The 27,899-nt window shown below is 59.0% G+C and overlaps 1 protein-coding gene across 8 annotated transcripts; it reads left to right on the forward strand.

Moving 5' to 3' along the window:
* Positions 1-1,247: 1,247 nt before the first annotated feature.
* On the forward strand, positions 1,248-27,396 carry SNAPC4 (small nuclear RNA activating complex polypeptide 4). 8 transcript variants are annotated; one of them, XM_055270376.2, is made up of 25 exons: positions 1,300-1,366; positions 2,382-2,534; positions 3,048-3,186; positions 4,410-4,456; positions 5,661-5,828; positions 6,007-6,132; positions 6,555-6,633; positions 7,104-7,185; positions 8,930-9,034; positions 9,112-9,184; positions 9,600-9,764; positions 14,350-14,497; positions 15,099-15,205; positions 15,368-15,462; positions 18,093-18,187; positions 18,887-18,966; positions 19,508-19,996; positions 20,844-20,927; positions 21,108-21,357; positions 21,877-21,947; positions 22,418-22,528; positions 23,261-23,288; positions 23,801-25,506; positions 26,500-26,638; positions 27,182-27,396. In XM_055270376.2, the coding sequence occupies exons 2-24, from the start codon at positions 2,484-2,486 to the stop codon at positions 26,629-26,631; spliced, it is 4,431 nt and encodes a 1,476-aa protein (XP_055126351.1). In that variant the 5' UTR covers positions 1,300-1,366; positions 2,382-2,483; the 3' UTR covers positions 26,632-26,638; positions 27,182-27,396. The 8 variants fall into 8 exon arrangements, with proteins under 8 accessions (XP_063492819.1, XP_055126352.1, XP_063492820.1 ...); XM_063636749.1 differs by lacking the exon at positions 2,382-2,534 and having other exon boundaries at positions 1,248-1,366; positions 3,044-3,186; XM_055270377.2 differs by lacking the exon at positions 2,382-2,534 and having other exon boundaries at positions 1,248-1,366.
* The last annotated feature ends 503 nt before the right edge of the window (positions 27,397-27,899 follow it).

Consider the following 27,899-nt stretch of genomic DNA (forward strand, 5'->3'; position numbering starts at 1 on the left):
CTGAGTGTGTAGGCAGCTCGGGGAGCCCTGTAGCAGCAGGATGGGGGCATCTGGCGACGATGCCTCAGGCCACAGACCTTCCCTGAGGCCCTTTGGGAGAGACAGCATTTGATGGGGTGGGGGTCACGAAGGCCAGATCGCCAGGCGGGTCCCATCCACCAGATGCAGGTGAAGTGGGGTGGTCTCCTGGCCCTCATGCCAGCGGCTCATGGAGCAGGTGGGGCCCAGGGAAGTGCGGTGGGGATGGGCATGTGGGTTTTGCGCACCCCTCTCTTTTGGTGTCTGTGTTTGAAGCGTTTGATAGTAAGAAGTTTAAAAATACAACTTGTGGCACGGTATTTAGTGCCTGCCTCTGCCTCCGGATTTCAAGCCCCACTTGGGCAGGTCCCAACGACGCAGAAACTGAAAGAAGGCGCTCGAGGAGCCCACAGCTGCCTGGTTCCATCCCCTCCATCTGTTTCTTGCCAATCCCTGGTTCCCAGTCTGGCCTCACCTGGGCCTAGCCCTTTGCCACCAAAAGCTCACCTCCTAGGTAGACAGGGCAAACCCCTTTTATAGTTCTCCAGCTGATGCCCCCAGCTCCCCCAGGCTGGAGTGGACGCCCCCTCAACTGGCTGGGCCCAGGATGTCTCTGCAGCACCGATGCTTACAAGCTCTCAGGAGCCAGGAACTGTAGGCCCCTGCCCAGCTCCCGGCTGAGTTAGCCCTGGCACGTTCCTGAAGGAATGAATGCCCACTTAGGGGAGGGCCCCGGGGCAGCTCTCCAGGCCAGGACACCCCAGAGGGCCCAGAGGATATGCACAGGTGACCAGGGAAGCGAGTCTTGCGTGGTGCGGGCCCCCACCCTCTGGCTTCAGTCTCCTGCACGTGCCTGGAGATCGGCCTGGCCTCGGGGGTCCTGAGCATGCAGGGCAGGCTGGGGAAAAGCCTTTCACGTGGACTTTCTCATCGGTTGCTTAACCAAACCCCAAGATGTCCGTTAACAGAGGATGAAACAGGCACAGAGAGGTCCAGCGATGGCCGAAGGTCACAGCCAGTGAGGGCCGGTCTTCCAGATGGTGAACGAGTGGCCGGGTGCCTGTCTCCGCCTGTCCCCTGCCTTGAAGTCCCGCGTCCACCCGCGCCCCTCCAGAGCGCGCGGCGGCGGCCCCCAGGGCGGCCGCGGGAGGGCAGCACCGAGGAGCTCGCCCTTCTAGTCCCGGCAAGCCGCAGCGGTCGTCCCGGCAGGCCCCGCGCCTCAGGAGGCGGGACTTCCGGCCACTGCCTCGGGCGGCGCTCTGGTTATGCAGCCGCCGGAAGCGTCGAGTCTGCGGTCGCCCGGGCGACGGCGGGGTCTGTGCGGGCTAGTAAGGTCTGCGCCTAGCAGGTGAGGCGCAGGTGGCGCAGGCAGCTCCCGGGCTCTCCCCGTGGAGGGGGCGCTGTCCCGAGGAGCGGATAGCCGGGGCCCGGGACGGGGGCGGGGCAGCGCCCAAAGTCAGGGAAACAGGTGTGGCGTGGCCTCGTCCGGCCGAACCTGGGCGCGCGGGGATTCCGGCCCTGGGAGCCCCTCGGCTGGGAGCGGGCTGCGGCCCCCGCGGGCTCTGAGGAGGCTCCGGCGGGGTGGCCCCGGCTGCAGGGCGCCCGCGTGCGTCTCGGGGACTGCGCCGGCGATTCCGCTGTGGCCGAGCCTCGGAGGGAGTTTCCCCAGATCCCGCAGCGAGGAGGAGGCGGAACTGGGCCTGGGCCGGGTCTGTCTCCCAAGCCCGTGCATAAACTCCCATCGTCCTGGCGCTTCCTGGGGTTCCCTGGGCCCAGCCGAGTCCGGGTGGCGTCCCTGCAGCTAGGGCTGGAGGGACCGCCTGCTGCGCTCCGTCTTGGTGGGCAGCCCTCATGACCAGCCCTTGGAAGAGGGGTACGGGGAGAGGGACAGCCCCTGATGTCAGTGGCTCAGCACGTGTGACTTTGACCTCCTTCCTGCTGATCACTGCTCACCTGAGCGACATGGGGAGGGGGAGGCAGCAGCCTCTTGCGTGAGGCTTCCAGGGGAAAGCGTCTCCAACGGCCCGGAGCGCTGAACCAGCCTGCGGTCGCTGCCAGCTCTGCCTCTGGCCGGCTGTTAGCTGAGTTTACAGGTTCACAAGCATTTCGGGCATAAACAAGGAGCTTTGCGAAGGAGTGAGGGTACCTGGGCTGCTGATGCGGCTAACGGTGCTCGCGGGTGGATGCTTTGGTTTTGTTCCAGTTGGGCAGGGCCTCAGTCAGTCTCCAGCAGGGAGAGCCACGCCAAGGACGGGGGAGGGCATTTCTCTTTGTTGTTGGGTGTTTCGGGCTCCCGGGTCTGTGCTAGTGATTCCTTTAGATTTTCTCTGCTAATGCTTCAGTCTCCCACTCTGTCTCTCTAGCGTCCTTCTCCCTTCAGACTTCCTGGATCACAGTTCCTAAGAAAAAAGCTTGACAAACATTTGTTAGTGTCAGGCACTGCCACGTTCCAGGTGCTGTTCTGGATGCACAGAGAACAGCCAGCCTTGCCTTTGGGAGCTTCCTTCCCCCATGCTGTTAGTGCCTGTCACCTGGGCAGTCTCAGTGTGTGTCTCTGTGAACGTTTCTCAAATGCCCTCTGTGGTCCGGCTCTGTGCTATGGGAGAGCAGGATGGCCAGAGTGGGTCACGGGCTGTGTCCTTGCCCTGTAGTGACTTTGCCACTGCACCCCACACCTTCTACACTGGGTGGCCAGTTTCCGCGTGGCTTGGTGTGGGAGCAGAGACGGGACAGTGGGGCCTGTTCTTGTTCATCCACTCCCTGCCTGTGCTGGTTGCAGCCTCAGAGCAGGCGGGAGATGTTCTTGGGGCTTAGGCTCCTGGCAGAGCACATAGCAGGAGTTCGTGGGGTCTGAGGTTGCCGCCCCAGGGCTCCCCGATTCTGTGCTTGGCCTCTTAATCTTTCTCTACGGAGCCCAGTGCCCACTGCCAAGTAGGCTTCTGCCATCCCCTGTGGGCGGGTGCGTCTGAAGGAGAATGGGATCCTGGCACAGTCTTGGTTCCTGACAATGGGGTGTGTTTTGGAGGCAGGTAGAAGTCATGGACGTAGATGCTGAAAGAGAGAAGATTACACAGGAGATCAAGGAGCTGGAAAGGATTTTGGATCCCAGCTCCTCCGGCACCCATGTGGAGATCTCAGAATCAAGTCTTGAGTCAGATTCTGAAGCAGGTGAGCCCCTTGTACCTGGCCTCCTGGGGTCCTGGTGAGAACAGCTGGTCTGCCCCCTGGGTTCCTCTCAGGCACATTAGGGTGTGATGGTAGCCCGGTGTGGTCTCTCGGGCCTGTAACCCCAGGGACTCCGGAGGCTGTGGCGAGAGCATTGTTCAATCCCAGGAGTTCATGTCCAGCCTGGGCAACGCAGCAAGACCCTGTCTCTAAAAATAATAATAATAATAAACGATGGCTGGTGCTGCTTGTACCAGTGTCTGCCTGTACTCCAGCGAGAGAGCTTCTGACAGTTCCTCCTTTGCTAGCCCCTGAACCAGCTGGCTGTGTGTGTACCCTGGGCTCTAGGCGTCCCAGGGTCTGGCCCTGGCCTCCTTGGGCCTGTGCAGGGCTTCTGGAGTGGACCATCCTGGGAGGAGGGGGCAGGCCTGGACCTCACCAGATGGCAGCCTGGACAGTCCATGCCTGGATGGTCACCACAGCTCACACCCCTAGGATCTCTTCTTCTCACATGCGCCCCTCCCTACGTGCTCCCCACCCCAAGTGCTCTCCACCTCACGTGCTCCCCCTCCCACGTGCTCCCTACCCCACGTGCTCCCCACCCCATGTGCTCCCCTCCCCACCCCACGTACTCCCCTCCCCATGTGCTCCCCACCCCACAGCCTCCCCTCCCAACATGTTCCCTTCCTCATGTGTTCTCCTCCGTGCTCCCTTTGGCTTCTGAGCCTACCCCAACCCCACCAGCTGCTCCCCTGACAGGAAACCCCCCCAGCCTTGCTTCCCACCTCTCCCAGACCCAGGGCCTGCGTCTCAGGCAACCTGCTATCTTTTTCCTGTGGTCAGGGCCTCTACGTCCGTGCCTCCCATCTGACTGGCTGAGCTCCTGAAGGAGAGGTTCATTTTCCGCTAAACTTTCCCCGTTTGTCTCCAGTGCAAGATAGCTTGTGCCATCCAGTGAAATAACCCTGTGTAGCTTTGTCCTGTGTGCCTGGAGGTCCCCAGTGTGTGGTCAGAGTCTTCTCTATCTGGCTAACCCGGCCTTGGTCCAGTGCCCACCCCGCTGTCAGGGAGGGAAGGTCTGCTCACTGCAAGCCTCAGCCTGAGGCGCTCTCACTACCGCACAGCCCCAGGCTCTCTCCCCTCTGCCCAAGAAGCAGTGGTGAGCTGCGCCCCCACCCTGACCCAGACGTTGGTCACCAACACTGTGTTGCTTGTGTTTCTTACAGATTCACCACCTTCTGAGGACTTGGATCCTGCCGATCCACCGATCTCGGTAACTGCTGGCCTGATCTGGCTGTGCCACTGGGTCAGGCTTGCCACCACCTTCCAAAGTAGCCTGGGAGGGGGCATGGTTTGAACCCATATTGGTTTTTCTGCATTATAAAAATGATGCACGTTTGTTATAAAAAAATTAAAAAGCATTTGTCATTGAAATTGTCCCCAGAAATAACCACTGTTAACAGCTTGGCAATCACACCCCTTGGGTTTTTTCTGAGCTCATAGCTGTATGCCTCTGTCTCCTGTGTGGCGTCTGTCACTCGCGGAAAGCTGTGAGTTGTGCACCTGGGTCCTGCCCCTCACAGCTCACCTCTCTGTGCCTCAGATTCCCGTGGGGCAGCGGGGACGTTTACAGCACAAGTTGGTTAACACGAGCAGCTATACAAAAATTAGCTGGTGCAGTGGCACGTGGCTGTGGACCCAGCTACTTGGGTGGCTGAGGCGGGAGGATCACTTGGGCCCAGGAGGCCAAGACTCCAGTGAGCTGTGATTGCACCACTGCACTCCAGCCTGGGTGATGGAGTGAGACCCTGTCAAAAAAAAGAAAAATACACGAGCACCCAAACAGCACCTGGCAACTGCTCTGTGAGGCCAGTCATTATTTTGTTAGCTGCCTTTTGTTCACTTTGGAAAACGTTGGCAATTTGCTGCTTCCTTTTTCCGCCAAGTCGGTGGGTACTGAGTTGCCTCATGTTTGCGTGGCTGTGTGGTTCACCTTCTGTGGGTGAGCACCCTGCTGTAGCCTGTGGGCACCTCACTTCCCAATGGGCATTTTCACCGCGTCCACTTCCTGGCTTTGCAGAGACTTTCCTCCCACACACGCTTGCTCCCCGTGCTTTGCTGGTGATGCACACGACAGGGGCTCAGAACAGAGTTCAGGGTTCACAGGACGCCTGTGGTCCCGGAAAGCTGCCTGCTGCCTCGCAGCAGCCCCAGCCCTGGCGCATTCCAGGTTGGAGGCTCTGCCTGCCGTGGATTAGGAAAGGCGCACACAGGCCACCTTGAGAGTGACAGGCTCCACTCCCAAACTCACACGCCCTCCCGCTGCCCACCAGGGTCACTTCCTGCTTCCACATCAGGTATTGCTATGCCAGAGCTGCCTCCGTGTCCCAGAGGCTCAGCGATGGGCGACTGGCTCCCGAGGACAGGGGAGCATCCATGTCTCATCTCCTCACATGCCATTTCTGGCTCGTAACCAGGAAGAAGAAAGGTGGGGCGAAGCCAGCAATGACGAGGACGACCCCAAGGATAAAACTCTCCCTGAAGACCCAGAGACCTGCCTGCAGCTGAACATGGTCTACCAGGAGGTCATCCAGGAGAAGCTGGCCGAGGCCAACCTGCTGCTGGCCCAGAACCGGGAGCAGCAGGTGGGACGGGCCTCAGCCCCCGGTGCCCACACCTCCCCACCCCCAGAGCCCCCCACAGCTGGGCCTCCCAGGTCCAGGGCTCCCCAGCTCCCTGCCTCTCCTCTGCCCCGGGTCACCTCCGCAGGGAGAGTAATTGCTGCTGGTCCACAGAGGGGTCCCTGCCTTGTGTCTGTCACAGGAGGAACTCATGAGGGATCTGGCTGGGTCCAAAGGCACCAAGGTGAAAGACGGCAAGAGCCTGCCCCCAAGCACATACATGGGGCACTTCATGAAGCCGTATTTCAAGGACAAGGTCACGGGCGTGGTGAGTGGCCGAGGCCCTGCTCTTGTTGGCAAGGCTCCGTGGACCGTGGGAAGGGCTCTTGTCCCCCAAGTCCTGCTGCAGGGAGTCGTGAATTCCTGTGAGTTCAAGATAACAGTGGCCAACCTCCTTCAAACTGCCTCCTCCATGGTGGGCAAGCTGCCCTCTGCTCTGCGCTGGGCTGCCAGGACAGCCCTGTGAAGCGATGAGCAAGCCCTCGTAGAGGTGCCAGTGTTGCCTGTGCAAGGCTTGACCTCATTAGGCCTCATGGAGTGGCCGGCAGGGTTGCACCCCCCAGCCTCACAATACAGGAGGACAGGAGGCAGGGGGAGCCCAAGTCCTTTCGTGGGCTCTGGAGGGATGTGCTGGGCCTGCAGGGAGCACATGTGGTCTGTGCCTGTGGTGATGCCGTGCCACCCTGACAGGGGCCACCTGCCAACGAGGACACACGAGAGAAGGCTGCCCAGGGGATCAAGGCTTTTGAGGAGCTCCTTGTGACCAAATGTAAGAGCCCCAGCCGGCCCTGCGGCACCTCTGAGCCCGGGACACCTCCCCGTGGCCCTGTTTTCCCCAGTTTCTCCCCAAGTTCTCAGACCTCTCTCTGTTGTGACCTCGTGGTTCCTTCAGGCCTTCACCACTGGGACTGGCCCCTTGACTCCTGCCTTTCCACACCGAGCAGGTCTTTTCCAGAACACCAGTCATGAGGGGCTGGCCAGGCCGCACCCCACCCTCTTGCTCAGTCTCCCTGTCTTGTCTTGGGCCGCAAAGCTCTGGTGGCCCTACCTGTGAGCTGGCGCCAGGCCTCGGGTGGAGCTCTGTTGGCTGGGTGGAGGGGCCGCATCTGTGGGCCTGGCATGCTGCTTACTCGCTGTGGGCCCCCCCCGCCACTGCCTCGGGAAGTGCACACCGACCGCGGGGGCTGGGCCGTGGAGAGGATCCAGACCCTCAGTGATGATGCTGTGGCTTCTTCTCAGGGAAAAACTGGGAAAAGGCCTTGCTCCGAAAGTCAGTGGTGAGTGACCGCCTGCAGCGATTGCTTCAGCCCAAGTTACTGAAGTAAGTCTAAAAACAAAGGTCAAAAACGGCCTTCAGGCTGGGCGCAGGGCTCATGCCTGGAATCCCAGCGCTTTGGGAGGCCAAGGCAGGAGGATCTCTTGAACCCAGTTCAAGCCCAGCCTGGGCAACATGGTGAGACCCCATCTCTTCAAAAGGTAAAAAAATTAGCCGGGTGTGGTGGTGCACACCTGTGGTCCCAGCTACTTGGGAGGCTGAGATGGGAGGATCAATTGAGCCCAGGAGGTCAAGGCTGCAGTGAGCTGTGATTGTACCACTGCGTTCCAGCCTGGGTGACAGAGCGAGACCCTGTCTCAAAAACAAACACAACAGCCTTTCCTGGCCAACAGGAAAAGTCAAGGCTGGTTGGTTTGGGCTTGGCAGAGGTTCAGCTTAGCTGCATGCCTGTTCTCTGCAGCGGGTCCTGCCAGGCCATGGAGAGATGCTCATGCCTGAAGTTTATGCCCCTTCCCCTTGAAGGGGGCTTCCCCGTGGCCGGGCGGCTAAGCGCAGGATCAGTCCACACGGCCACGTTGAGGGGTGTGGCTCGGGGTGCAGGGTGGGTCCGCACGGCCATGATGAGGGGTGTGGCTCAGGGTGCGGGATCGGTCCACAGGGCCATGATGAGGGGTGTGGCTCGGGGTGCAGGGTGGGTCCGCACGGCCATGATGAGGGGTGTGGCTCGGGGTGCAGGGTGGGTCCACACGGCCATGATGAGGGGTGTGGCTCGGCGCGGGGTCGGTCCACACGGCCATGATGAGGGGTGTGGCTCAGGGTGCGGGGTCGGTCCACACGGCCATGATGAGGGGTGTGGCTCAGGGTGCGGGGTCGGTCCACACGGCCATGATGAGGGGTGTGGCTCGGCGCGGGGTCGGTCCACACGGCCATGATGAGGGGTTTGGCTCAGGCAGCTTCTCTTTTCTGGGCTTCCCTTTCCGCATTTCTGAAACCTGCTGTTTGCTGATGGGGTGATATTATGTGACCAAAGCAAGGCACAGCATGGCCTTATTGTCTGCACCTGATAGAAGGCACTGCTATCCTGATGACTTTGGTCAAAGACAGCTGCTCCCAGAGTCCAGCGACCCAGCAGCACCTGGTTGGCCACTCCCTCAACAGCACAGCAGGTCCCCGCCTGTCTTCTGTGCGGCCACCATGAGCTCTCAAGGCAGAGGGGGTACCTTTAGAATACAAGCTGCCAGGGCATCCCTGGGCACTGAGAGGCCTTTGGCCACTCCAGGGGTCCCGGGTCCTGCCTCCCCCCCACCGTGGCCTGATGTGCATGGTCAGGGTTTGCAGTGACAACAGTGGGTCTCTCCTCAGGCTCGGGGAGAGCTGGGTTTTCCTCCCTGGCCTGCTCTGGGGAGTGGTTCTTTACTGTGGCCTCACAGCCTCCGGCCTCCTCACTGGGCACCAGTCAGGACATCAGCCTATGGCTGTGTCTCTGTGCCAGGCACAGGCTGGGAGCTGGGGCACTGAGGCTCGGGAGGGCTATGGCGAGGCTCTGAGACACGGGGGCCAGCAGGCGGTAGCCTCTGTGTCAGCAGACACTGCAGCCGTTCCCACCCCGGTGGCAGCCTGGAGGTGGGTGCTACAGCTTCCCTCATGGGTGAGGAGGCCGAGGCAGGGAGGGTGAGGGAGGCTCGGAATCTCTGCCGAGCTCACACTTCTCGCCCTGTAATGTGCAGAGAACCCGTCCCGCCCCGCAGCCCTCATGCCCCAGCCCATCTGCCTCTGTTCTGCCCTGCAGGCTCGAGTACTTGCACCAGAAGCAGAGCAAAGTCTCCAGCGAGCTGGAGAGGCAGGCCCTAGAGAAGCAGGCCCGGGAAGCCGAGAAGGAGATCCAGGACATCAAGTGAGGGGGCCTCCCGGGAGGGCCCAGGGGAGCCCACAGGCCAGGCGTGGCGCCAATACCCTCATCCCTTCCTCCAGCCAGCTTCCAGAAGAGACCTTGCTGGGGAACAGGCTGGACAGCCACGACTGGGAGAAAATTTCCAATATTAACGTAAGTCAGGGGCAGGTCTGAGCCCCAAGCAGCTCAGAGTGCAGTTCCCTGTAGCCCGGGTGCAGTTGGAATTGGGTGGTAAGGCCACACCCTCCCTGGCAACAGGTTCTGCTGTGACCCCCCGCCCACCCAGGTCAAGAGCATGTCCCGCAGTTGGGAGTGGCGAGTGGCCTCATGAGGGCCTTCCCGCTGGTGCACGGCCCTTTCTGAGATGGTCTGGAAGGCTCCCGGCCTTGCATCTGGAGCCAAGTCTACGTGTTTGGCTATGCAAGGCCTAGTGAGTTGGACGAAGATTCCGCTTACTTGCAGCCGTGGAAGCCTCCAGTTGGCAGAGAGCAACAGCTCAGCTTGGAGCTGGATCTAGGGTGCTCCTGGGGTCAGTGGCCTGCAAGGCTGAGTGTCTCTGTCGGTGCAGTTTGAAGGCAGCCGCAGCGCAGAGGAGATCCGGAAGTTCTGGCAGAACTCGGAGCACCCCAGCATCAACAAGCAGGAGTGGAGCGGGGAGGAGGAGGAGCGGCTGCAGGCGATCGCAGCTGCACACAGCCACCTGGAGTGGCAGAAGATTGCAGAGGAGCTGGGGGTAAGGGCCTGGCCTGGACCCCAGGGGCCAGGAGACCTGAGGGCGTGTGGGCCGTATAGCGGGAGGCTGCTGACGGGTGCGGGGTCCCCAGTGCTCACTCACCACCAGGTTTCTATGTGTTGCCACCTCCAGGCTGTGGCCCTGGAGAAGGAGCCTGCCCAGCCCTCTCTGCCACTAGGCCATTGCCGCAGCTCCCCTGGGCCTTCCCAGCCTTCCAGGTCTCCCCATGCAGCGGTGCATGCCCAGCATACCGGAGTCTGTCTCCTTTCTTATTTCTAGTCTTCCTCTGTCTCCATCAGCCTTGGGAGTTTATTCTGTTAATGTTTCTAAAGAACGCTTTTTCCTCGTGTGAGTTCTTGCCGCTTTTCTGGTTTCCTGAGTGAGGACTCAGTTCTTTACTGACTTGGGCCTCTTGTCGTGATGATGAGGCTTGTTAGGCTACACTCTTCTGAGAGCAGCTTGGTGTGAACTGTTCTTCTCATAGATTTCCAGAGTAGCTCTAGTTTCCATTTTTATTGCCTCTTTGGACCTAGGTGTATCTAGGAGTGTATGTTTCCATTTTTAAATAGTTGGATTTCTGGGAGTTCTTGTGGTGGTTATCTGAATTTGATTTGAACATGAGCTAGGGGCGTGATGTGTAAAATCTCCATTTTTCAAATATATTTTACTTTTTTATGGCAGAGCACCTGATTATAGCAGACCGAGCTAAACTCACCAAAACTGTTTTTAAGAAAAAGGTGTGTTCTCTGTAAGTAGGGCCCAATCTATATCAGCTATTAAACTGAGTTTGCCTTTAAAGAAGTTTAATTCTGCCGGGTGTGGTGGCTCACCCCTGTAATCCCAGCACTTTGGGAGGCCGAGGCCGGCGGATCACCTGAGGTCGGGAGTTCAAGACTCCTGGCCAACATGGTGAAAACCCATTTCTACTAAAAATACAAAATTAGCCAGGCGTGGTAGCGCGTGCCTGTAATCCCAGCTACTCCGTAGGCTGAGGCAGGAGAATGGTGTGAACCCGGGAGGCAGAGCTTGCAGTGAGCCCCGATCACCCCACTGCACTCCAGCCTGGGCGACAGAGCAAGACTCCATCTCAAAAATAAAAATAAAAATCAGTTTTTCTTTTATATATATCTTACTGCTACATAGTTTGGTGCGCGTAACTTTTTTAAATCGGAGTCTACTTTCTTTTTTTCCTTTTTGTTTTTTATATTTTTTAAGTTCAGGGGTGCGTGTGCAGGATGTGCAGGTTCGTTCCATAGGTGAACGTGTGCCATGGGGGTTTGCTGCATAGATCAGCCCAGCACCCAGGGATTCAGCCCAGCACCCAGGGATTCAGCCCAGCATGCATTAGCTTGTTAGCTCTTTTTCTCTTTCTTTTTTTTTTTTGAGATGGAGTCTCTCTCTATTGCCCAGGCTGGAGTCAGTGGCACAATCTCGGCTCACTGCAACCTCTGCGTCCCGGGTTCAAGCGATTCTCCTGTCTCAGCTTCCCCAGTAGCTGGGACTACTGGCACGCACCACTACGCCTGACTGATTTTTGTATCTTTAGTAGAGATGGGCTTTCACTGCATTGGCCAGGCTGGTCTTAAACTCCTGACCTTGTGATCCACCCGCCTCGGCCTCCCAAAATGTGGGGTTATAGGCATGAGCCACTGCGCCCGGCCACATTAGCTCTTTTTCATGATGCTCTCCTCCGCCCCCACCCCCCACTCCCCCAACACATAACTTCTTATGTAATTAACAGAGACCTGGTCTTGAACTCCTGGTCCCAAACACTCCTCCTGCCTCATCCTCCCAAAGTGTTAGGATCACAGGCGTGAGCCACTGTGCTCAGCCCACATAACTTTATGATGACCGTTTTTTTGGTTTTTGGTTTTGTTTTTTTTTTTTTTTTTTGGTGAGACAGAGTGCAGCTCTATTGCCCAGGCTGGAGTGCAGTGGCGCGATCTCGGCTGCCTGCAACCTCTTCCTCCCTAGTTCAAGCAGTTCTCCTGCTTCAGCCTCCTGAGTAGCTGGGATTACAGGTGCCCGCCACCACGCTCAGCTAACTTTTGTATTTTTAGTAGAAATGGGTTTTCACCATGTTGGCCAGGAGTCTCAAACTCCTGACCTCTAGTGATCTGCCCGCCTCAACCTCCCAAAGTGCTGGATTACAGGCGTGATTCCCCGCACCTGGCCGTGATGACTGTATTTACTTTGCAAACTATGCTTTTTTTAAAAGTCGTTATCTCTCTATCTCCCTTATTCTTTTTATTTTTTTTTATTTTTTATTTTTTATTTTTTTTTTCCTGAGACAGAGTCTCGCTCTGTCGCCCAGGCTGGAGTGCAGTGGTGTGATCTCCACTCACTGCAAGCTCCGCCTCCCGGGTTCACGCCATTCTCCTGCCTCGGCCTCCCAAGTAACTGGGACTACAGGTACCTGCCACCGTGCCCGGCTAATTTTTTGTATTTTTTTAGTAGAGACGGGGTTTCACCGTGTTAGCCAGGATGGTCTCGATCTCCTGACCTCGTGATCCATCCACCTCAGCCTCCCAAAGTGCTGGGATTACAGGCGTGAGCCACCGCTTCCGGCCTCCGTTATTCTTTTCAAGCTTAAATTCCATCTTCCTCGTAGAAATGTTGCCACTTCTGCCTCTTTTTTGTACATCTTTTGCCCATCCCTGTATTTTCTTTTCTTTTTTTTTTTTTTTTTTTTTTTTTTGAGACAGTCTCACACTGTCACCCAGGCTGGAGTGCAGTGGCACAATCTCAGCTCACTGCAAGCTCCACCTCCTGGGTTCACGCCGTTCTTCTACCTCAGCCTCCTGAGTAGCTGGGACTACAGGCACCCGCCACCACGCCCGGCTAATTTTTTGTATTTTTAGTAGAGACGGGGTTTCACCGTGTTAGCCAGGTTGGTCTCGATCTCCTGACCTCGTGATCCACCCACCTCAGCCTCCCAAAGTGCTGGGATTACAGGCGTGAGCCACTGTGCCCGGCCCATCCCTGTATTTTCAGCCTTTTAACAAATCGTCATTTCCAAGTGTTTTCATGAAAGCAGCACGCAGCTGGGTTTTGCTTTCCCACCCGCCTGACCAACCTCTGACTTTGTGGGAGGGTGGGTGTTCTGGTGCCCTCCCTGGGTCTGGTGTGTTGAGTCCGTTTTACTTTGTGGCCTCTTTTCCTTCCACTCTGTCTTGCTGGTTTGATGAAACCGTAAGTCCAGTTTTTCTCCTTGTGATTTTTGGGAATTCAACTGTCTTCCATCCATTAATGGCTTTTTCTCCTTGGAACACGTAGTCAGACATGCTTCTCTGTTAATATCAGAAAGCGTGGCGCCAGCACTTTCCCCTGCCAGATTCTTTCTCCTTCCAGGGAAGTGTTTTTAGTCACTGTCAAGAAAAGCCAGACTAAGGCCTCAGCAGCCTCCCTCCAGCCACCCTCTAGCCCCCTTTGAGAGCTGCTGCCCTCAGCTACCCCACCAGGCCCCGGCTCTGAATCCCGCCCCACCCCCAAGTCCTTTGCCTTCCCAGCTCCCTCGGCAGGCTTGGGATAGGTGTGAGAAGGGTCTCTTTCCACTGGTTGGGAAGCGCCAGCTTGAGTGTAGGAGGACGGGTGAGGCCTCGAGTGTGTTGATGCTCCCAGAAGCGCTCCCGTGGGGGCGCGGGGGCGAGGCTCACACATGTTGACTAGGATTGCCCTGCAGCTTGCACACCCCGGGGTGGTGGTTTTGTTTGTGGTGAACGAGTCTCAGATTGACCTGTGCTGTAGCGAGCTGGGAAGGATTTGGTGGGGAAGAAAACCGTGGAAGCAAAACTCACAGCTCAGCGGCACCACATCCAGCCCTGCGCGCCTTCTGCCACCCAGCAGCTCACTTTCAGAAAAAGCAAACCTCACAGCACGTCCAGCCCTGCGTGCCCTCTGCCACCCAGCAGCTCACTTTCAGAGAACAGGGTTCAGGTAACACTCATCAGCTCTTGGAAAACCCCTTGAGGAGATGAGTGAGGAAAAGATTTGGGCAGATGGTCCACTGTGTGGACTGAGGGTGGGTTTGCTGAGCCGAGCCACACAGGGAAGCTGGGAGAGTCATTTTGGGGCACTCTCTTCTGAGGGCGTCTCCTGAGACGTGGACACCAAACCAGGGGCTGTCCCGTGCATCCCCTACCCCACACCCCTTAGCTGCGAGATACCCTAGAGCTCGAGAAGGCAGAGAAGGTGCTAGCAGCTGCATTTGAAGAGCGTGCCCCATGCAGAGCAGTGCGTCTCCCAGCCCTTGCCAAGCTGGGAGTTTCTGTTGAGTGAGTTGCAGTGTGGTTTTGGAGTCTTATCAGTTTACCTATTGTGAATTTTTCTTAATATTTTCTTAAGTGAAGGTTTGATTCCTCTCTCACCTGGTCCTTCCTGGTCCAATTTCGTGAGTGTAGTGTCTTCCTTCCGTGGTGTGCTCTCCATCAGCCCACAGGAGTCTGGGAGGAGGAGAGCTGGGGTCTGCAGAAGGGTCACCCAAGTGGCTCATGGGCCCACCTGTGCCCTGGGGCACTCTCAGAGACAGATCTGGACATCCCGCCGCGCAGTAACACTCATTTGCTTTTGTTTGGGCCTTGGGAAGACCAGCCGCAGCGCCTTCCAGTGCCTGCAGAAATTCCAGCAGCACAACAAAGCCCTGAAACGCAAGGAGTGGACGGAGGAGGAGGACCGCATGCTCACGCAGCTGGTGCAGGAGATGCGTGTCGGCAGCCACATCCCCTACCGCAGAAGTGAGGCCCCTCCGCCCCAGCGGCTCTCAGGCTGTCACAGGGCCCCGCATCAGGACACTGGAGACTTGCAGGGAGAATTCACAGAGAGGCAACAAGACAGGCGAGGGCCTAGACAGTCCTGGCTATTCCACAGTTCGCTTCTTGGTGACTCAAGTGACTTTTTTTTTTTTTTTTCTTTTTTTTTTGAGATGGAGTTTCACTCTTGTTGCCCAGGATGGAGTGCAATGCCATGATCTTGGCTCACAGCAACCTCTGCCTCCCGGGTTCAAGCAATTCTCGTGCCTCAGCTTCCCGAGTAGCTGGGGTTACAGGCATGTGCCACCACGCCCGGCTAATTTTGTATTTTTAGTAGAGACGGGATTTCACCATGTTGGTCAGGCTGGTCTCGAACCCCTGACCTTAGGTGATCTGCCGGCCTCTGCCTCCCAAAGTGCTGGGATGACAGGCGTGAGCCACTGCGCCTGGCCAAAGCGACTCTTCTATGTGACCCATATGGAGGGTGGGTGTCTCGGCCCCACGGGACCCCCTTGTCCCTAGCTGTCTACCAAACAGAGGGTGTGTGTCTCGACCCCACAGGACCTCCCTATTCCTCTGTCCCTAGTTGTCTACTATATGGAAGGGAGAGACTCCATGCAGCTGATCTACCGATGGACCAAAAGCTTGGATCCTGGCCTGAAGAAGGGGTACTGGGCCCCGGAGGAAGATGCTGTAAGTGTACGGGACCCTAGGAGAACTGGGCTCTGGGAAGGTGACGTGGCTGTGTTCAGCAGCTGCTGTGCCCCAGTGGTCCCTTCTCTGACTGGGTTCAGGGTGGGGAGGCTGCGGCCGTGCCTGCAGAGGCTTCACTTGTCTGCCTGTCCCTTCCTGCAGAAGTTGCTTCAAGCTGTTGCCAAATACGGGGAGCAGGATTGGTTTAAAATCCGGGAAGAGGTGCCAGGTAGGAGCGATGCCCAGTGTCGAGATCGGTGAGTCGCGCAGCGCTGGGTGAGGGAGGGGCTCGTGTGGGTCGCTGACGAGGTGCACTTGTGTGGGCCGTGGGCAGGCTGGGCGACGGCGGCCAGGAGTGATTTGCTATCACAGGAGCAGGGCGTGGCCTGTGGGTGCTTGGTGTGCCAGGGTTGGCCCGGATAAGCTATTTTTTCCAACCCTGACTTCTTTATTGCTTGTTTGCCCAGAGCAAGGCACAGACTCCACTTGAGACAACTCCTTGGGTGGCTTTTCCTGACCCTTGTCTGAATTCTCTCAGACTGCTGGTGGGCAGGACCCCTGGGCAGACAGCTGCAGCTCCCTCCTTTTCCTGCCTATTGTCCTTTCAAAAATAGCTTCGTTGAGATAATTCACACACCATGCAATGCATTCATTTAAGTGTATAGTTCAGAAGCTGGGTGCAATGGCTCACGCCTGTAATCCCAGTACTTTGGGAGGCCAAGGCAGGCAGATCACTTGAGGCCAGGTCAACATGGCGAAACCCCGTCTCTACTAAAAATACAAAAATTACCTGGGCATGGTAGGGGTGGCGCCTGTAATCCCAGCTACTTGGGAGGCTGAGGCAGGAGAATCACTTGAGCCTGGGAGGCAGATGTTGCAGTAAGATGAGATCATGCCACAGCACTCCAGCCTGGGTGACAGAGCAAGGCTGTCTCAAAAAAATATAAATTAATTAATTAAAATGAAGTGTAGAAGGCCGGGTTCAATGGCTCAGGCCTGTAATCCCAACACTTTGGAAGGCTGAGGCCGGCAGATCACCTGAGTTTGGGAGTTTGAGACCAGCCTGACCAACATGGAGAAACCCCATTTCTACTAAAAATACAAAATTAGCCGGGCGTGGTGGTGCATGCCTGTAATCCCAGCTACTCGGGAGGCTGAGGCAGGAGGATCTCTTGAAACTGGGAGGCGGAGGTTGCAGTGAGCCGAGATCGCGCCATTGCACTCCAGCCTGGGCGATGAGTGAAACTCCATCTCAAAAAAAAAAAAAAAAAAAATGAAGTGTAGACGTCAGTGGTTTTTAGTATTTGGTATTCATTGAGCTGTGCAGCCATCACCACAATCAATTGTAAAACATTTTGTCACCCCAAAAAGAAAGCCGTTCAACAACAAAAACAACCCAATCTAAACGCGGGCAAAGAACTTGAGTGGCCGTCTCTCCAAAGAAGATGCACAGATGGCCAGTGAGCACGTGAAGAAATGCCCGGCGCCATGAGTCATTAAGGAAGTGCAAGTCAAAACCACACACACGTTGGGATGGCTGTTAATTTAAAAAAAAAAAAAAAAAAAAAGTCACCGTGTTGGCAAGGGTGTCGAGAAATTGAAACCTTTGCGCACTGTAAAATGGTCCAGCCTCTGTGGAAAGCATGGCAGTTCCTCAGAGAGTTAAACATAGAATTATACCCCCAAGATTGATAAGCATAAAACCCAGAAGAATCGAAAGTAGGAGCTTAGATACAACAATGTCCACAGCAGCATCATTTACAAGAGTGAAAGGCCAAGCATTCATCAGCAGATGAGTGGAAAATAAAATTTTCACACAGGGGAATATTATTCGGCCTTAAAAAGGGGTTTGCAGGGCTTGGTGGCTCACGCCTGTAATCCCAGCACTTTGGGAGGCCAAGGCGGACAGATCATGAGGTCAAGAGTTCAAGACCAGCCTGGCCAATATGGTAAAACCCTGTCTCTACTAAAAATACAAAAACTAGCCACTCGTGGTAGGCACCTGTAGTCCCAGCTACTTGGGAGGCTGAGACAGGAGAATCACTTGAACCTGGGAGGTGGTGGTTGCAGTGAGCTGAGATTGCGCCACTGCACTCCAGCCTGGGCGACAGAGTGAGCCTCCATCTCAAAAAAAAAAAATGGGAGGGGAGTGGGATTCTCATATAAACACCGCATTTCTGTAAATTCTGGTACAACGTGGATGAACCCTGAAAACATTCTGAACATTGGCTTGCACTTTTTTACATAGATATCTGTTTATTTCTCTCAGCTATATCCTGCGAGTGAAATTGCTGGGGCAGGGTAACGCTGTGTTTAACCTTTTGAGGAATGGCCAGACTGTTTTCCAAAGGGGTTGAACCATTTCGTATTCCCACTAGCAATGTATGAGGGCTCTGGTTTTCCACACTCTCACCAGCACTTGTGATCTGTCTGTGATACTAGCCGTCCTAGCGGGTGTGAAGTGGCGTCTCGTGGTTTTGACATGCGCTTCCCTGTGGCTGATGTGGAGCCTCTTTTCATGTGGTTGGTGACTGTCCATAGAAATAGGTTTTTAGAGAAGTGTCTATTTAAGTCCTTTGCCCATTTTTGGTATTACTTGTCTAGTTGTGACTGACTTGAAAGAGTTCTTCGTATGTTTCAGATACAAGTCCTTTATTGGACACGTGACTCGCAAACGTTCTCTCCTAGCCTGCACGCTGTCTTTCTACTTTTTTGATGGTGTCCTTTGGGACACAAAAGCTTTAGCTGTTGATGAAGTCTACTTTATCTATAGTTTTGTTGCTTGCGCCTTTCGTGTCATATCCAAGAAACCATTAAAGACGCTTGGGGCAGCAGCGGGTGGCATCTCAGCATCTGAAATGTTCTTTGCTTTTCATGTCACGTTCAGGTATCTCAGGAGATTACATTTCAGCTTGAAAAAGGGACGGTGGAATTTAAAAGAAGAGGAACAGTTAATTGAATTAATAGAAAAATATGGTGTTGGTAAGTTGTTGATAGTTTGTTCTTCTAGTTTCTTTTTTTTGTTTTTTGTTTCTTAGAAAAAAGATCAGGGTAATGACGGAGCAAGCTCTGTCGTCCAGGCTGGGGTGCGGTGGCGCGACCATAGCCCACTGCAGCCTCCAACTTTTGGGCTCAAGCCATCCTCCCGCCTCAGCCTCCCAAGTAGCTGGGACTGCAGGTGTGTGCCACCACACCCGACGAGCTGGGTGTTCTATAGCTAAGTCTTTGCTTATATTTGCAGTGTCTCCTTAGAGTAAATCCTAGCTGTGGTATTGCCATGTTCAAAGACACACCAGATACTATGGCTCTGCCCTGTGAGAGCAGCACCTATGCTCCTCCCGCTGCCCCACACTGTGTGAAGAGCGGGAATGGTGGGGGATGGCTGGTGCCGAAGCCTGTGGGGAGCAGATACGTGAGGGCCGTGGTGTCTGCTTAGGACGATTTTTCCTTCTCAGTTCCATGTTTGGCAGAACTTTCCTAAGGGGCTGAGCATCCAATGAGAATCAGATGCTGCCAAATTGTAGGCGCCCAACATGCTTGACCCCTGGTTCTTGCCCAGTGTGAAAGTGCACAGGTGGCCCCACTCTGATGGGGCCATGGCAAGTCTCCTGGGGAACAGCAAGCCTGTCTTGGGGAAGAATCTTTGGATGAAGGCATTTCCATGGGATTTGGCTTTTGTAGGTCACTGGGCAAAAATAGCTTCTGAGCTGCCCCATCGGTCTGGCTCCCAGTGTCTAAGCAAGTGGAAGATCATGATGGGGGTGAGCCACTCGCTCCTTCTTTATCTGAAACCAGACAACGGCCTGGTCAGCTGGGGGGTCTAGCAGGCAGGAGGAGGGGAGGGGGGCAGGAGGAGGGGAAGGGGGCAGGAGGAGGGGAGGGGTGCAGGAGGAGGAGAGGGGTGCAGGAGGAGGGGAGGGGGGCAGGAGGAGGGGAGGGGGGCAGGAGGAGGGGAGGGGGGCAGGAGGAGGGGAGGGGGGCAGGAGGAGGGGAGGGGGGCAGGAGGAGGGGAGGGGGGCAGGAGGAGGGGAGGGGGGCAGGAGGAGGGGAGGGGGGGCAGGAGGAGGGGAGGGGGGCAGGAGGAGGGGAAGGGGGCAGGAGGAGGAGAGGGGGCGTTCGGTTTCTGGTCTTGGCGTTTCTTCTTCTGGGTGGCCAAGGGCAGAGGGAGACCCTGCCTTGGCAGCAGCTGCCCTTGACCTCGGAGGCGCCCCACTTGGGCCTCTCCCCAAAGGGCTGGCCTGTTTGCTGCCCCCGGTGAACCGGGGTTGCCAAGGTCTTTAAGTAGCTCTTTCCTCCCCTCAGAAGAAGCAGGGTCTCCGGAGGCGGCGGCGGAGGGCCCGTCACAGCATCCGGTGGAGCTCTAGCAGCAGCAGCAGCAGCAGTGGCAGCAGCGGAGGGGGCAGCAGCAGCAGCAGCAGCAGCAGCAGCGAGGAGGAGGAGCCAGAGCCAGAGCAGGCGCAGGCCGGGGAGGGTGACAGAGCACTGCTGTCCCCACAGTACGTGGTCCCGGACATGGATCTGTGGGTTCCTGCCAGGCAGAGCACCAGTCAGCCATGGAGAGGAGGGGCAGGGGCCTGGCTGGGAGGCCCGGCTGCCTCCCTCAGCCCTCCCAAGGGGTCCAGTGCCGGCCAGGGTGGCAGCAAGGAAGCTTCCATCACAGCCGCGGCTCCTGGAGAGGAGACGAGTCCGGCGCAGGCCCCTGCCAGGGCCCATGGCCCTGTCCCGAGAGCTGCCCAGGCCTCCCATTCAGCAGACACTCGCCCGGCGGGCGCAGAGAAGCAGGCCCTCGAGGTAGGCCCCAGACCTGGGGGTGCCACGGGAAGTGCACTTTCGGCACTCACTCGCCAGGGCTGACGCTCGGGGATAGTGCAGCAGCAGGGCCCCAGGGTTCGTGCGCATCAGAATGCGCTACTTCTGCCTGAGCTCTGGAGAGCTGCGCGTGGCGGGGGACTGTTGGGGAAGCCTCCATTTTTCCTGGCTCGTGGACTGTTTCAGGGGTATGGCTGAATGGGCACTTGGACCTGGAGGCATTTCTGAAACGTTTCACCCCCAAGCCAGGGTTGGGGAGGGCAGAGGCGGCAGCGGGAGGAGCCCCCCCTCCCTCCTCGTGAGCCTGTGCACCTGGAGGCCCTCCCTGGGAAGGGCCTGTCCATCCGCTTGGGACCAGCCTGGCTTGTGGTGTGTCTGCTCGTCTTGGCTGGTCTTCACCGTGTCAGGCCCATCTCTGGCCGTGTCCGTGGGAGCAGTCAGAGTTGAACAGGCTGGTCTGTCCTGGGAGTCATTGGCAGGGACAGTGGACACTGAAGCTACTGGCAGAGCCAGGTGCATGGGGCTCGCTGCTGCACAGCCAGCATCTCCCTAGGCCAGGGCGTCACCTGGAAGGGCTGCTGCTGTCAGCCTGAGGAACTGGCTGGGGGGCATGGGACCCTGTTAATGTCCCAGGAGCCAGGCCTAGCGGGGAGGCCCTGCCTGGGGAACCCACACTTCCCATGGTGGACGTTCCCGTGAGGCAGAGCAGGGCTGTGCGCAGCCGCGCTTCGGAGCCTGGGTGAAGAGGCATCGCATGCGGACGGTGAGGGGAGGCCCCCATGTGTCCCGCACACCCCACGTGCCCCGCCTCAGGCAGCTTTCTCATCAGGGTGGGAGTCGTCTGCTGACAGTGCCTGTGGAGACCGTACTGAGGGTGCTCAGGGCCAACACGGCTGCTCGGAGCTGCACACAGGTGAGGCCTGCTGCAAACACCCACACGCACGCCACCACGCACCCTGCCCTGATCTGAGTGATTCCTCTCCCCACCAATCATGCCCTGATCGGGGTGGAGGGCAGCACTGGCCACCAGGCAGGGTCCACTCCGGGGGGCCGAGCCTGGCCATGGGCCCCAGGTGCTGCCGTCTCCTTACAGAAAGAGCAGCTGAGGCAGCCACCCCTGCCCACCTCATCCCCAGGGGTCAGCTCTGTTGACAGCGTGGCCCGATCCCACGTGCAGTGGCTACGGCACAGAGCCACCCAGAGTGGGCAGCGGCGCTGGAGACACGCTCTGCACCGGAGGCTCCTGAACCGCAGGCTGCTGCTGGCTGTGACCCCTTGGGTGGGGGACGTTGTCCTGCCCTGCACACAGGCTTCCCAGAGACCCACTGCAGTGCAGACTCAAGGTATGGCCTGGGGCTCCCCTGGGAGCCTCCTGGGGGCGAGGGGTGAGGATGAAAAATACATCCAGCCTAGCAGGCAGTGGTCACTTGGGGAAGTGGCCTCAGCAGGGGAATCTTTTTGGGGTGGGCGCCACCTCTGGTCAGCTTCCCGTCCCTGAAGGTTTCCAGGACACCCAGTCAGAGCCAGCCCTCCCTCCGTGCCCCACCACTCTTCCTGGGCCAAGCACGTGGCAGCTTGGTGGTGACAGGGCTCAGAGGGCCCACCCTTGTCCAGCCATGGCTGTGGATGGTGACAGGGCTCAGAGGGCCCACCCTTGTCCAGCCGTGGCTGTGGGGTGCTGGTTCCAAGGCCTCCCGTCCCACCCTGGCCTGGCTCCCAGAGCCGCCTCAAAAGGTACATGGGAGCTGGGGCCGCTTTCTACCTGTCCCCCTGTGCCCATGGGAGCTGGGGCTGCTTTCCACCCATTCCCCTGTGCCCGTGGGAGCTGGGGCTGCTTTCCACTTGACCCCCTGTTCCCGCAGCGGATGGCCTCAGGGAGCAGCTGCAGCAGACCCGCCTGGCCAGCACCCCTGTGTTTACCCTGTTTACCCAGGTAAGCTACTTGGGCAGAGCTTCGTTTTCCTTTGCCTTGTAAAAAGTTTTTGGTGAAGTTTTGAAATCTGCAGTAGATTCATTCCTTAAAGTCTAGTTATCTAAAGTTTTCTAGCCTGGAAAATGCACTTTCCATGCCTTACACTGTTAGCAAGTGAATGTGGAAGGGGTGCTGGCTACAGCACGCACTGCCCCCATCGGGCTAAACAGTGTCCGGGGAAGGGGGTCCTTGGGTCCCCAGTGTGAGTGGAAGATGCCGGGGGAGGAGAGCAGGCCTGGGGCACATGGGAGGCCATCCTGGATGTGCACAGCCTCATGGCCTCCCCTGCGTCTGCATCAGAGGGCAGGAAGGCTGAGGTCTCGAGGTGGCTGCCCCAGCCTCAGGGCTGCCCCAGGTTCTGCCTAGGCCTCCGGAGCTTCGGAGCTGCTTCCGAAAGCAGCTATGGTTAGGTCGTCGTCCGTGTCCCGCAGCTGTTCCAGATCGATACTGCTGGCTGCTTGGAGGTCGTCCGAGAGAGGAAGGCCCTACCACCCAGGCTGCCCCAGGCTGGTGCTCGGGACCCACCAGTGCATCTTCTGCAGGTAGCAGGCACTTGGGGTGAGGAGTGAGGATGACCACTGCCTGCCCCGGCACTGGAGTGCGTTTCCACGGAGGCTCCCTGCCCCCGCCACCCGCTCCACCGCAGCCCCTCAGGGAGGCATCTGCAACTTCCCACCTGAGGGGACACAGCCCTGAGAGGCCCCGGGGAAGTCAGGCAGGTGCAGGTCGGGGCTGACACTGGGGCCCATGTGCCTGTTTTCCCCCATAGCCCCGCTGGGCAGTCATGGACATGGGCACTGTCTGCCGGGGATGCCTGGTTCTTGCCTTTCTGCTCCAGAAACCAAACTCACACAAGTTCAACGAGGCCTCACCCCTGAGCCCTGTCACCTGGGGGTGGGGTGACAAAGCAGTGTCACTCATTGGAGGAGCAGGGGCAGCAGTGGGGTACCCCTGGGCCTCTGTGCTTCCAGCCCCCCTGCCTCTCCCTGCGGACCCCACCCTGCCCCCAGCCCCCCAGAAGAGCTCTCGAGGGCACCCTTGGGAGGAGCTGCACTGGCAGGGGGGCACGTGGCCAGGCCTTTGCCTGCTGCGCCACACGCTTGGCTGCTTCTGTGGCTCCGGAGTTCCTACAGAGGCGTGTGGGAGGCCAGCACTAGCCCTTGGGGCCTCGTCCCATTTCAGGGAGTGGCAGGGGATAGTCCAGATGCTAGGAGAGGTGGTCCAAGCCCACAGAGGACACCTGAGCTGCTGACTCTCCTCTCCTTCATTTCCAGGCATCCTCAAGTGCCCAGAGCACCCCAGGTAACTCTCTGCTTCTCTGCCCTGGTGGGGAAGAGGCCTAACCTGGCCCTGGCTTTCACCCGCAGCCCCCAAGCAGCACAGCCTGTGGCCCCTGGTGACAGAGCTCCCTCGAGTCCCACCACAGGGATGAGAGTACGGCTGGGCCAGCTTGGAGCTCCCTAGGCTCCCCTTGCAGCCCTGAGCCTTCCCCAGCATGGGGCCCGGAGGCAGGGGTCGTCTGGAGCGAGAGTCTGCCCATGCCCAGTGCCGGCAAGCTGGGCTCCCAGTTGATCTCAGCCAGCATTAAATGGGCTGGGTTTCCCAGAGTGCCCACTGCCCTGGCTTTGGCCGGAGCATTGCCGTCTGGGGTAGCCACTGTGACGCAGGAGACCCAGGACGTGCCGCTTGACCCCCTCTTGGCTCAAGACCCCAGGCTCCCCACATGGTCCTTCCTGATGAGGGGATGGCAGCGAGGGGCTGTCCCTGGGCCAGATGCCTGGGGCTTATCAAGTGTGGGTCTTTCCTCCCCACAGGCCACCTCTTCCCAAACGTGCCGGCTCAAGAAGCCTCAAAGAGTGCCAGCCACAAAGGGAGCCGAAGACTGGCGTCCAGCCGGGTGGAGCGCACCCTACCCCAGGCGTCCCCACTGGCTCCAAGCGGCCCCCGGCCCAAGCCCAAGACTGTGTCGGAGCTGCTTCAGGAGAAGCGGCTTCAGGAGGCCCGTGCCAGGGAGGCTGCCCGGGGCCCGGTGCTGCTCCCGTCCCAGCTGCTGGTCTCCTCGCCTGTGATCCTCCAGCCCCCTCTACCACACACCCCACACGGCCGCCCAGCCCCAGGTCCCACCGTCTCAAATGTACCACTCTCTGGACCTGGGGCCCCTGCAGCAGCCAAGCCTGGCACTTCTGGCTCCTGGCACCAGGCTGGGACTTCAGCCAAGGACAAGAGACTCTCCACCATGCAAGCCCTGCCCCTCGCTCCTGCCTTCACAGGGGCCGAGGGCACAGCCCCTGCTGCTTCCCAAGCCCCTGCCCTGGGCCCCGACCAGATCTCTGTGAGCTGCCCCGAGAGTGGTCTCGGACAGTCCCAGGCCCCCGCCGCATCCCGGAAGCAGGGCCTGCCTGAGGCGCCACTCTTTCTCCCCGCAGCCCCCAGCCCCACCCCACTGCCCATCCAGCCCCTCAGCCTGACACATGTAGGAGGGCCACATGTGGCGGCCAGTGTCCCCCTGCCTGTCACCTGGGTGCTCACAGCCCAGGGGCTTCTCCCTGTTCCTGTGCCAGCTGTGGTGAGCCTTCCCAGGCCAGCAGGGACCCCTGGCCCCGCAAGGCTGCTGGCTACTCTGCTGCCTCCCCTGACTGAGGCTCGGGTGGCCCAGGGCCCCAGGGCCCCAGCGTTGAGCAGCTCTTGGCAGCCCCCAGCCAATATGGACACGGAACCAGAGCATTCCTGCAGGACAGACCCCTCAGCCCCTCCCACACACGCCCCCTCCCAAAGTCCTGCAGAAGTGGATGGCAGTGTGGCCCTTGTCCTTGGAGAGGCCCAGGTGGCCAGGGAGATACCCGAGCCTAGGAGGTCCTCCCAGGCTGACCTCCCTGAAGCAGAACCCCCTTGGTCCGGGAGGCTGCCAGCCCTTGGTGGTGTCATCCCAGCAAGTGAGCCAGGGGGGACGCCAGGGTCCCCCTCAGGGACACAGGAGCCCAGGGGGCCTCTGGGCCTGGAGAAGCCACCCCTGCCCCAGCCTGGGCCTGAGAAGGGGGCCCTGGACCTGGGCCTGCTGTCCCAGGAGGGCGAGGCGGCTACACAGCAGTGGCTGGGGGGCCAGCGGGGGGTGCGTGTGCCTCTTCTGGGAAGCAGACTGCCCTACCAGCCCCCGGCCCTGTGCAGCCTGCGAGCTCTGTCCGGCCTCCTGCTCCACAAGAAGGCCCTGGAGCACAAGGCCACCTCCCTGGTGGCGGGGGGCGAGGCTGAGCGGCCGGCAGGAGCGCTGCAAGCCTCACTGGGGCTGGTGCGGGGGCACCTCCAGGACAACCCAGCCTACCTCCTGTTGCGGGCGCGGTTCCTGGCAGCCTTCACCCTCCCTGCGCTCCTAGCCACTCTGGCCCCACACGGCGTCCGCACCACCCTCTCAGCAGCCTCGAGGGCGGGCTCCGAGAGTGAGGATGAAGACCTCCTGAGCGAGCTGGAACTCACAGACAGGGACAGGCAGCCGGGCTGCACGACAGCCACATGCCCCACTCAGGTAGGGTGGGCACCCAGCCCCACTTCCCCACGGCAGGCAGCGGTCCCTGGGGTGTCCTCGCCTGCCTAGAGCAGTGGGGTGGGGGCTGGTGGAAGTTGCGGGCAGGAAGGCTGGCTGCTGGGTGTCTTAGGAGGAGGAAGCTGGCTCCTGGCCTGCCCAGTTGCGTGTAGATTCTGCAGAAGTGGCCTCCCTTTGGGGCAGTGTGGAAAAGGGGAGAAGAGAGGCCTCATTCTCGTGTAGGAGTCTCCAGCCATCTTGGTGCTGCCCAGCCAGGTGGCCTTGTCTGAGCGAGAAGCTCTGGGACAGACGCTGACCCGGCTCTGAGCCGCACACGCCACACACACGTGTGCTCCCAGGGTGGGCCATGGGTACAGTGGAGGGTGGCGGCTGTGTTTGTCCCTGGATTTCTGGGGTCCCAAAAGTCCCTCTCAGCTGTCACCTGAGTATCCTTGGAAAGAGTTTTCCAAGCTCTGTAGGTGAAACCATGTTGGGAACCCTGGAAAGCATTTGAAGCTGGGGCCCCCAGAGAGGCCTTCTCCCCTGGTACCAGGGTGCCCACTTGCAACAGCCGGGGGGCTGGCCTCCCTGAGAAACCACCAGAAGCAGGCAGCCTCAGCTGGACCTGTGGGCCTGTTGTAGGGAGTGTGGCAGACGGCCTTCCATCTCTCCTCGGGGTTGTGCCTCGCAAGTCCCTGGGCTGAAGTGAGGGAGGAAGCAATGTCCAAGAGTGGGTGGAGGACCCCCGTGCCACATCCGTGTACAGCCTCCTGCCCTGCCGGGGTGTGATGGCTGTCCCATGGGGGAGCAGGAGGCCGACCACAGGGATGGCTTAGACGGGGTCAGAGCCCCCAGGGGAGGGAGAGCACGGTCATGTGTGGCCCCAGGAGTGCCTGGAGCAGCTCCCGCCCAAGCTGAGGGTGCCCCGTCCCCAGTGGGACACACCCACAGGGCCCCTCCTCACTTCTTGTCCCCACTGCCTGGATTTTATTTCAGGGAGCCCCAGACTCTGTTAAATGCTCTGCCGCCTCCTGCCTGGATGCTTCTAATGACCTTGATGTTGACGACCTTGATGTGCTCAGAACCCGGCATGCCAGGCACAGCCGGAAGCGGAGGCGGCTGGTGTGAGCAGCAGGTGAGTCCTGAGTGGGGAGGCCACTGCCCTACGACCCAGGGGACAGAGTGGTGTCCAGATGGCGGGGCCTTGCCTCTGCTCGGCTCTTTGGCGCTCACAGCAGGTATGCTGGGTTAGGTGGGCGGGTCCAGGGTCATGGAGGCCCCCCGGGGGAGAAGCATTTAACCCACATCCTTCCTGCTGGCCACCCGAGCCTCGGGCCTTGGCACCACTGCGCCCCTGACCATAGCCTCATTCCCTGCCTTTGTTGGGGTCTGGGCTCCTCCCTGGCCGCTGTGCTCTGGCGGTGCCCTGTTCCCGTGCATTGCTCTGCCATCTCCCCACCATCACCAGCCACAGCCCACCAGGCTGGCTTTTCACTGCTGGGGCCCTGATGCCCTGATGCCCTGGCCTGGCCCTTGGTGCATGTGGGTCAGGTTCACCAAGCAGACTGGGCGCGGCTGGCGCTGGGGTGATCTTGGTTCCTATTTGTCTGTCCCAGCACTGCTTGGGGTCTGGCTGGGGTCAAGGGCACCCCACCACCTGGGTGTTCCTGTGTTCCAGGACAAGCACTTTCTCAGAAGCCCGTGGCCCTGCTGACAAGAGACAGCCCACCCCCAGCCTGCGAGAGAGGCAGCCAGAGGCCAGGTGTCTGCTGGCCACTGAGCGACCAGGTCCGGGCCTGCGAACTGACCGTGTGGCACGGAGCATGGCCGTTCCCCAAGTGCACACCTGAACACTTGGAGGAATAAAGTTCTGTTTTTAATTGCGGAGCCGGACACAGGCTGTTGTGGTTTTGTTGTCTGGAGATACCGGGCAGTGTACAGGGACCCCCCCACCTGGCTGGGGTCAGGCCGCTGCCTGGTGGCTGAGCCACCATAGTGCAGGCAGTAGGGGACAGGCAGCGTGCTGGGAGCCCAGCACTGGGGTCCTGGAGGCCTGTACCCCGGCTGCCCTGCTGTCAGAGAAGCAGGCTTTCTTTCACCCATTTCCTAGAAAGCATCTGTGGCTTTGTCCTTCAGGCTAGCCGGCACCCTCCCCAGATGGCTGCCAGCCCTCGCACCGCCCCGGCTGACCCGGGGGTTCCCTGGAACAGATGACCTGGCTACCCAGACACAGCGGCAGCCCCCCCACTTCACTGTTCCTTTTGCATGGGCCTTTCTTGGCGTAAGATGAGCCCCCATCTTCTCCGTCTGTCCCCTCGCTCCCTTCGTCTCTGTGGCAGCAGCGCCCCCAGGCCCTTGGCTCTCTGGGCTTCGCTCCTTACTGGAACCACTGTGGG

The sequence above is a fragment of the Symphalangus syndactylus genome, chromosome 3 (assembly GCF_028878055.3).
Source record: "Symphalangus syndactylus isolate Jambi chromosome 3, NHGRI_mSymSyn1-v2.1_pri, whole genome shotgun sequence".
In the NCBI taxonomy this organism is placed as follows: Eukaryota; Metazoa; Chordata; class Mammalia; order Primates; family Hylobatidae; genus Symphalangus; species Symphalangus syndactylus.

What these genes read in the sequence shown, in the direction of transcription:
- SNAPC4 (XM_063636749.1), top strand. Translation starts at nt 1,284, where the DNA reads ATGCAGCCGCCGGAAGCGTCGAGTCTGCGGTCGCCCGGGCGACGGCGG. An exon ending in GTAAGGTCTGCGCCTAGCAG is followed by an intron (nt 1,367 to 3,043) that starts GTGAGGCGCAGG and finishes TGTGTTTTGGAG; the next exon opens with GCAGGTAGAAGTCATGGACG. An exon ending in GATGCCCAGTGTCGAGATCG is followed by an intron (nt 15,463 to 18,092) that starts GTGAGTCGCGCA and finishes TGTCACGTTCAG; the next exon opens with GTATCTCAGGAGATTACATT.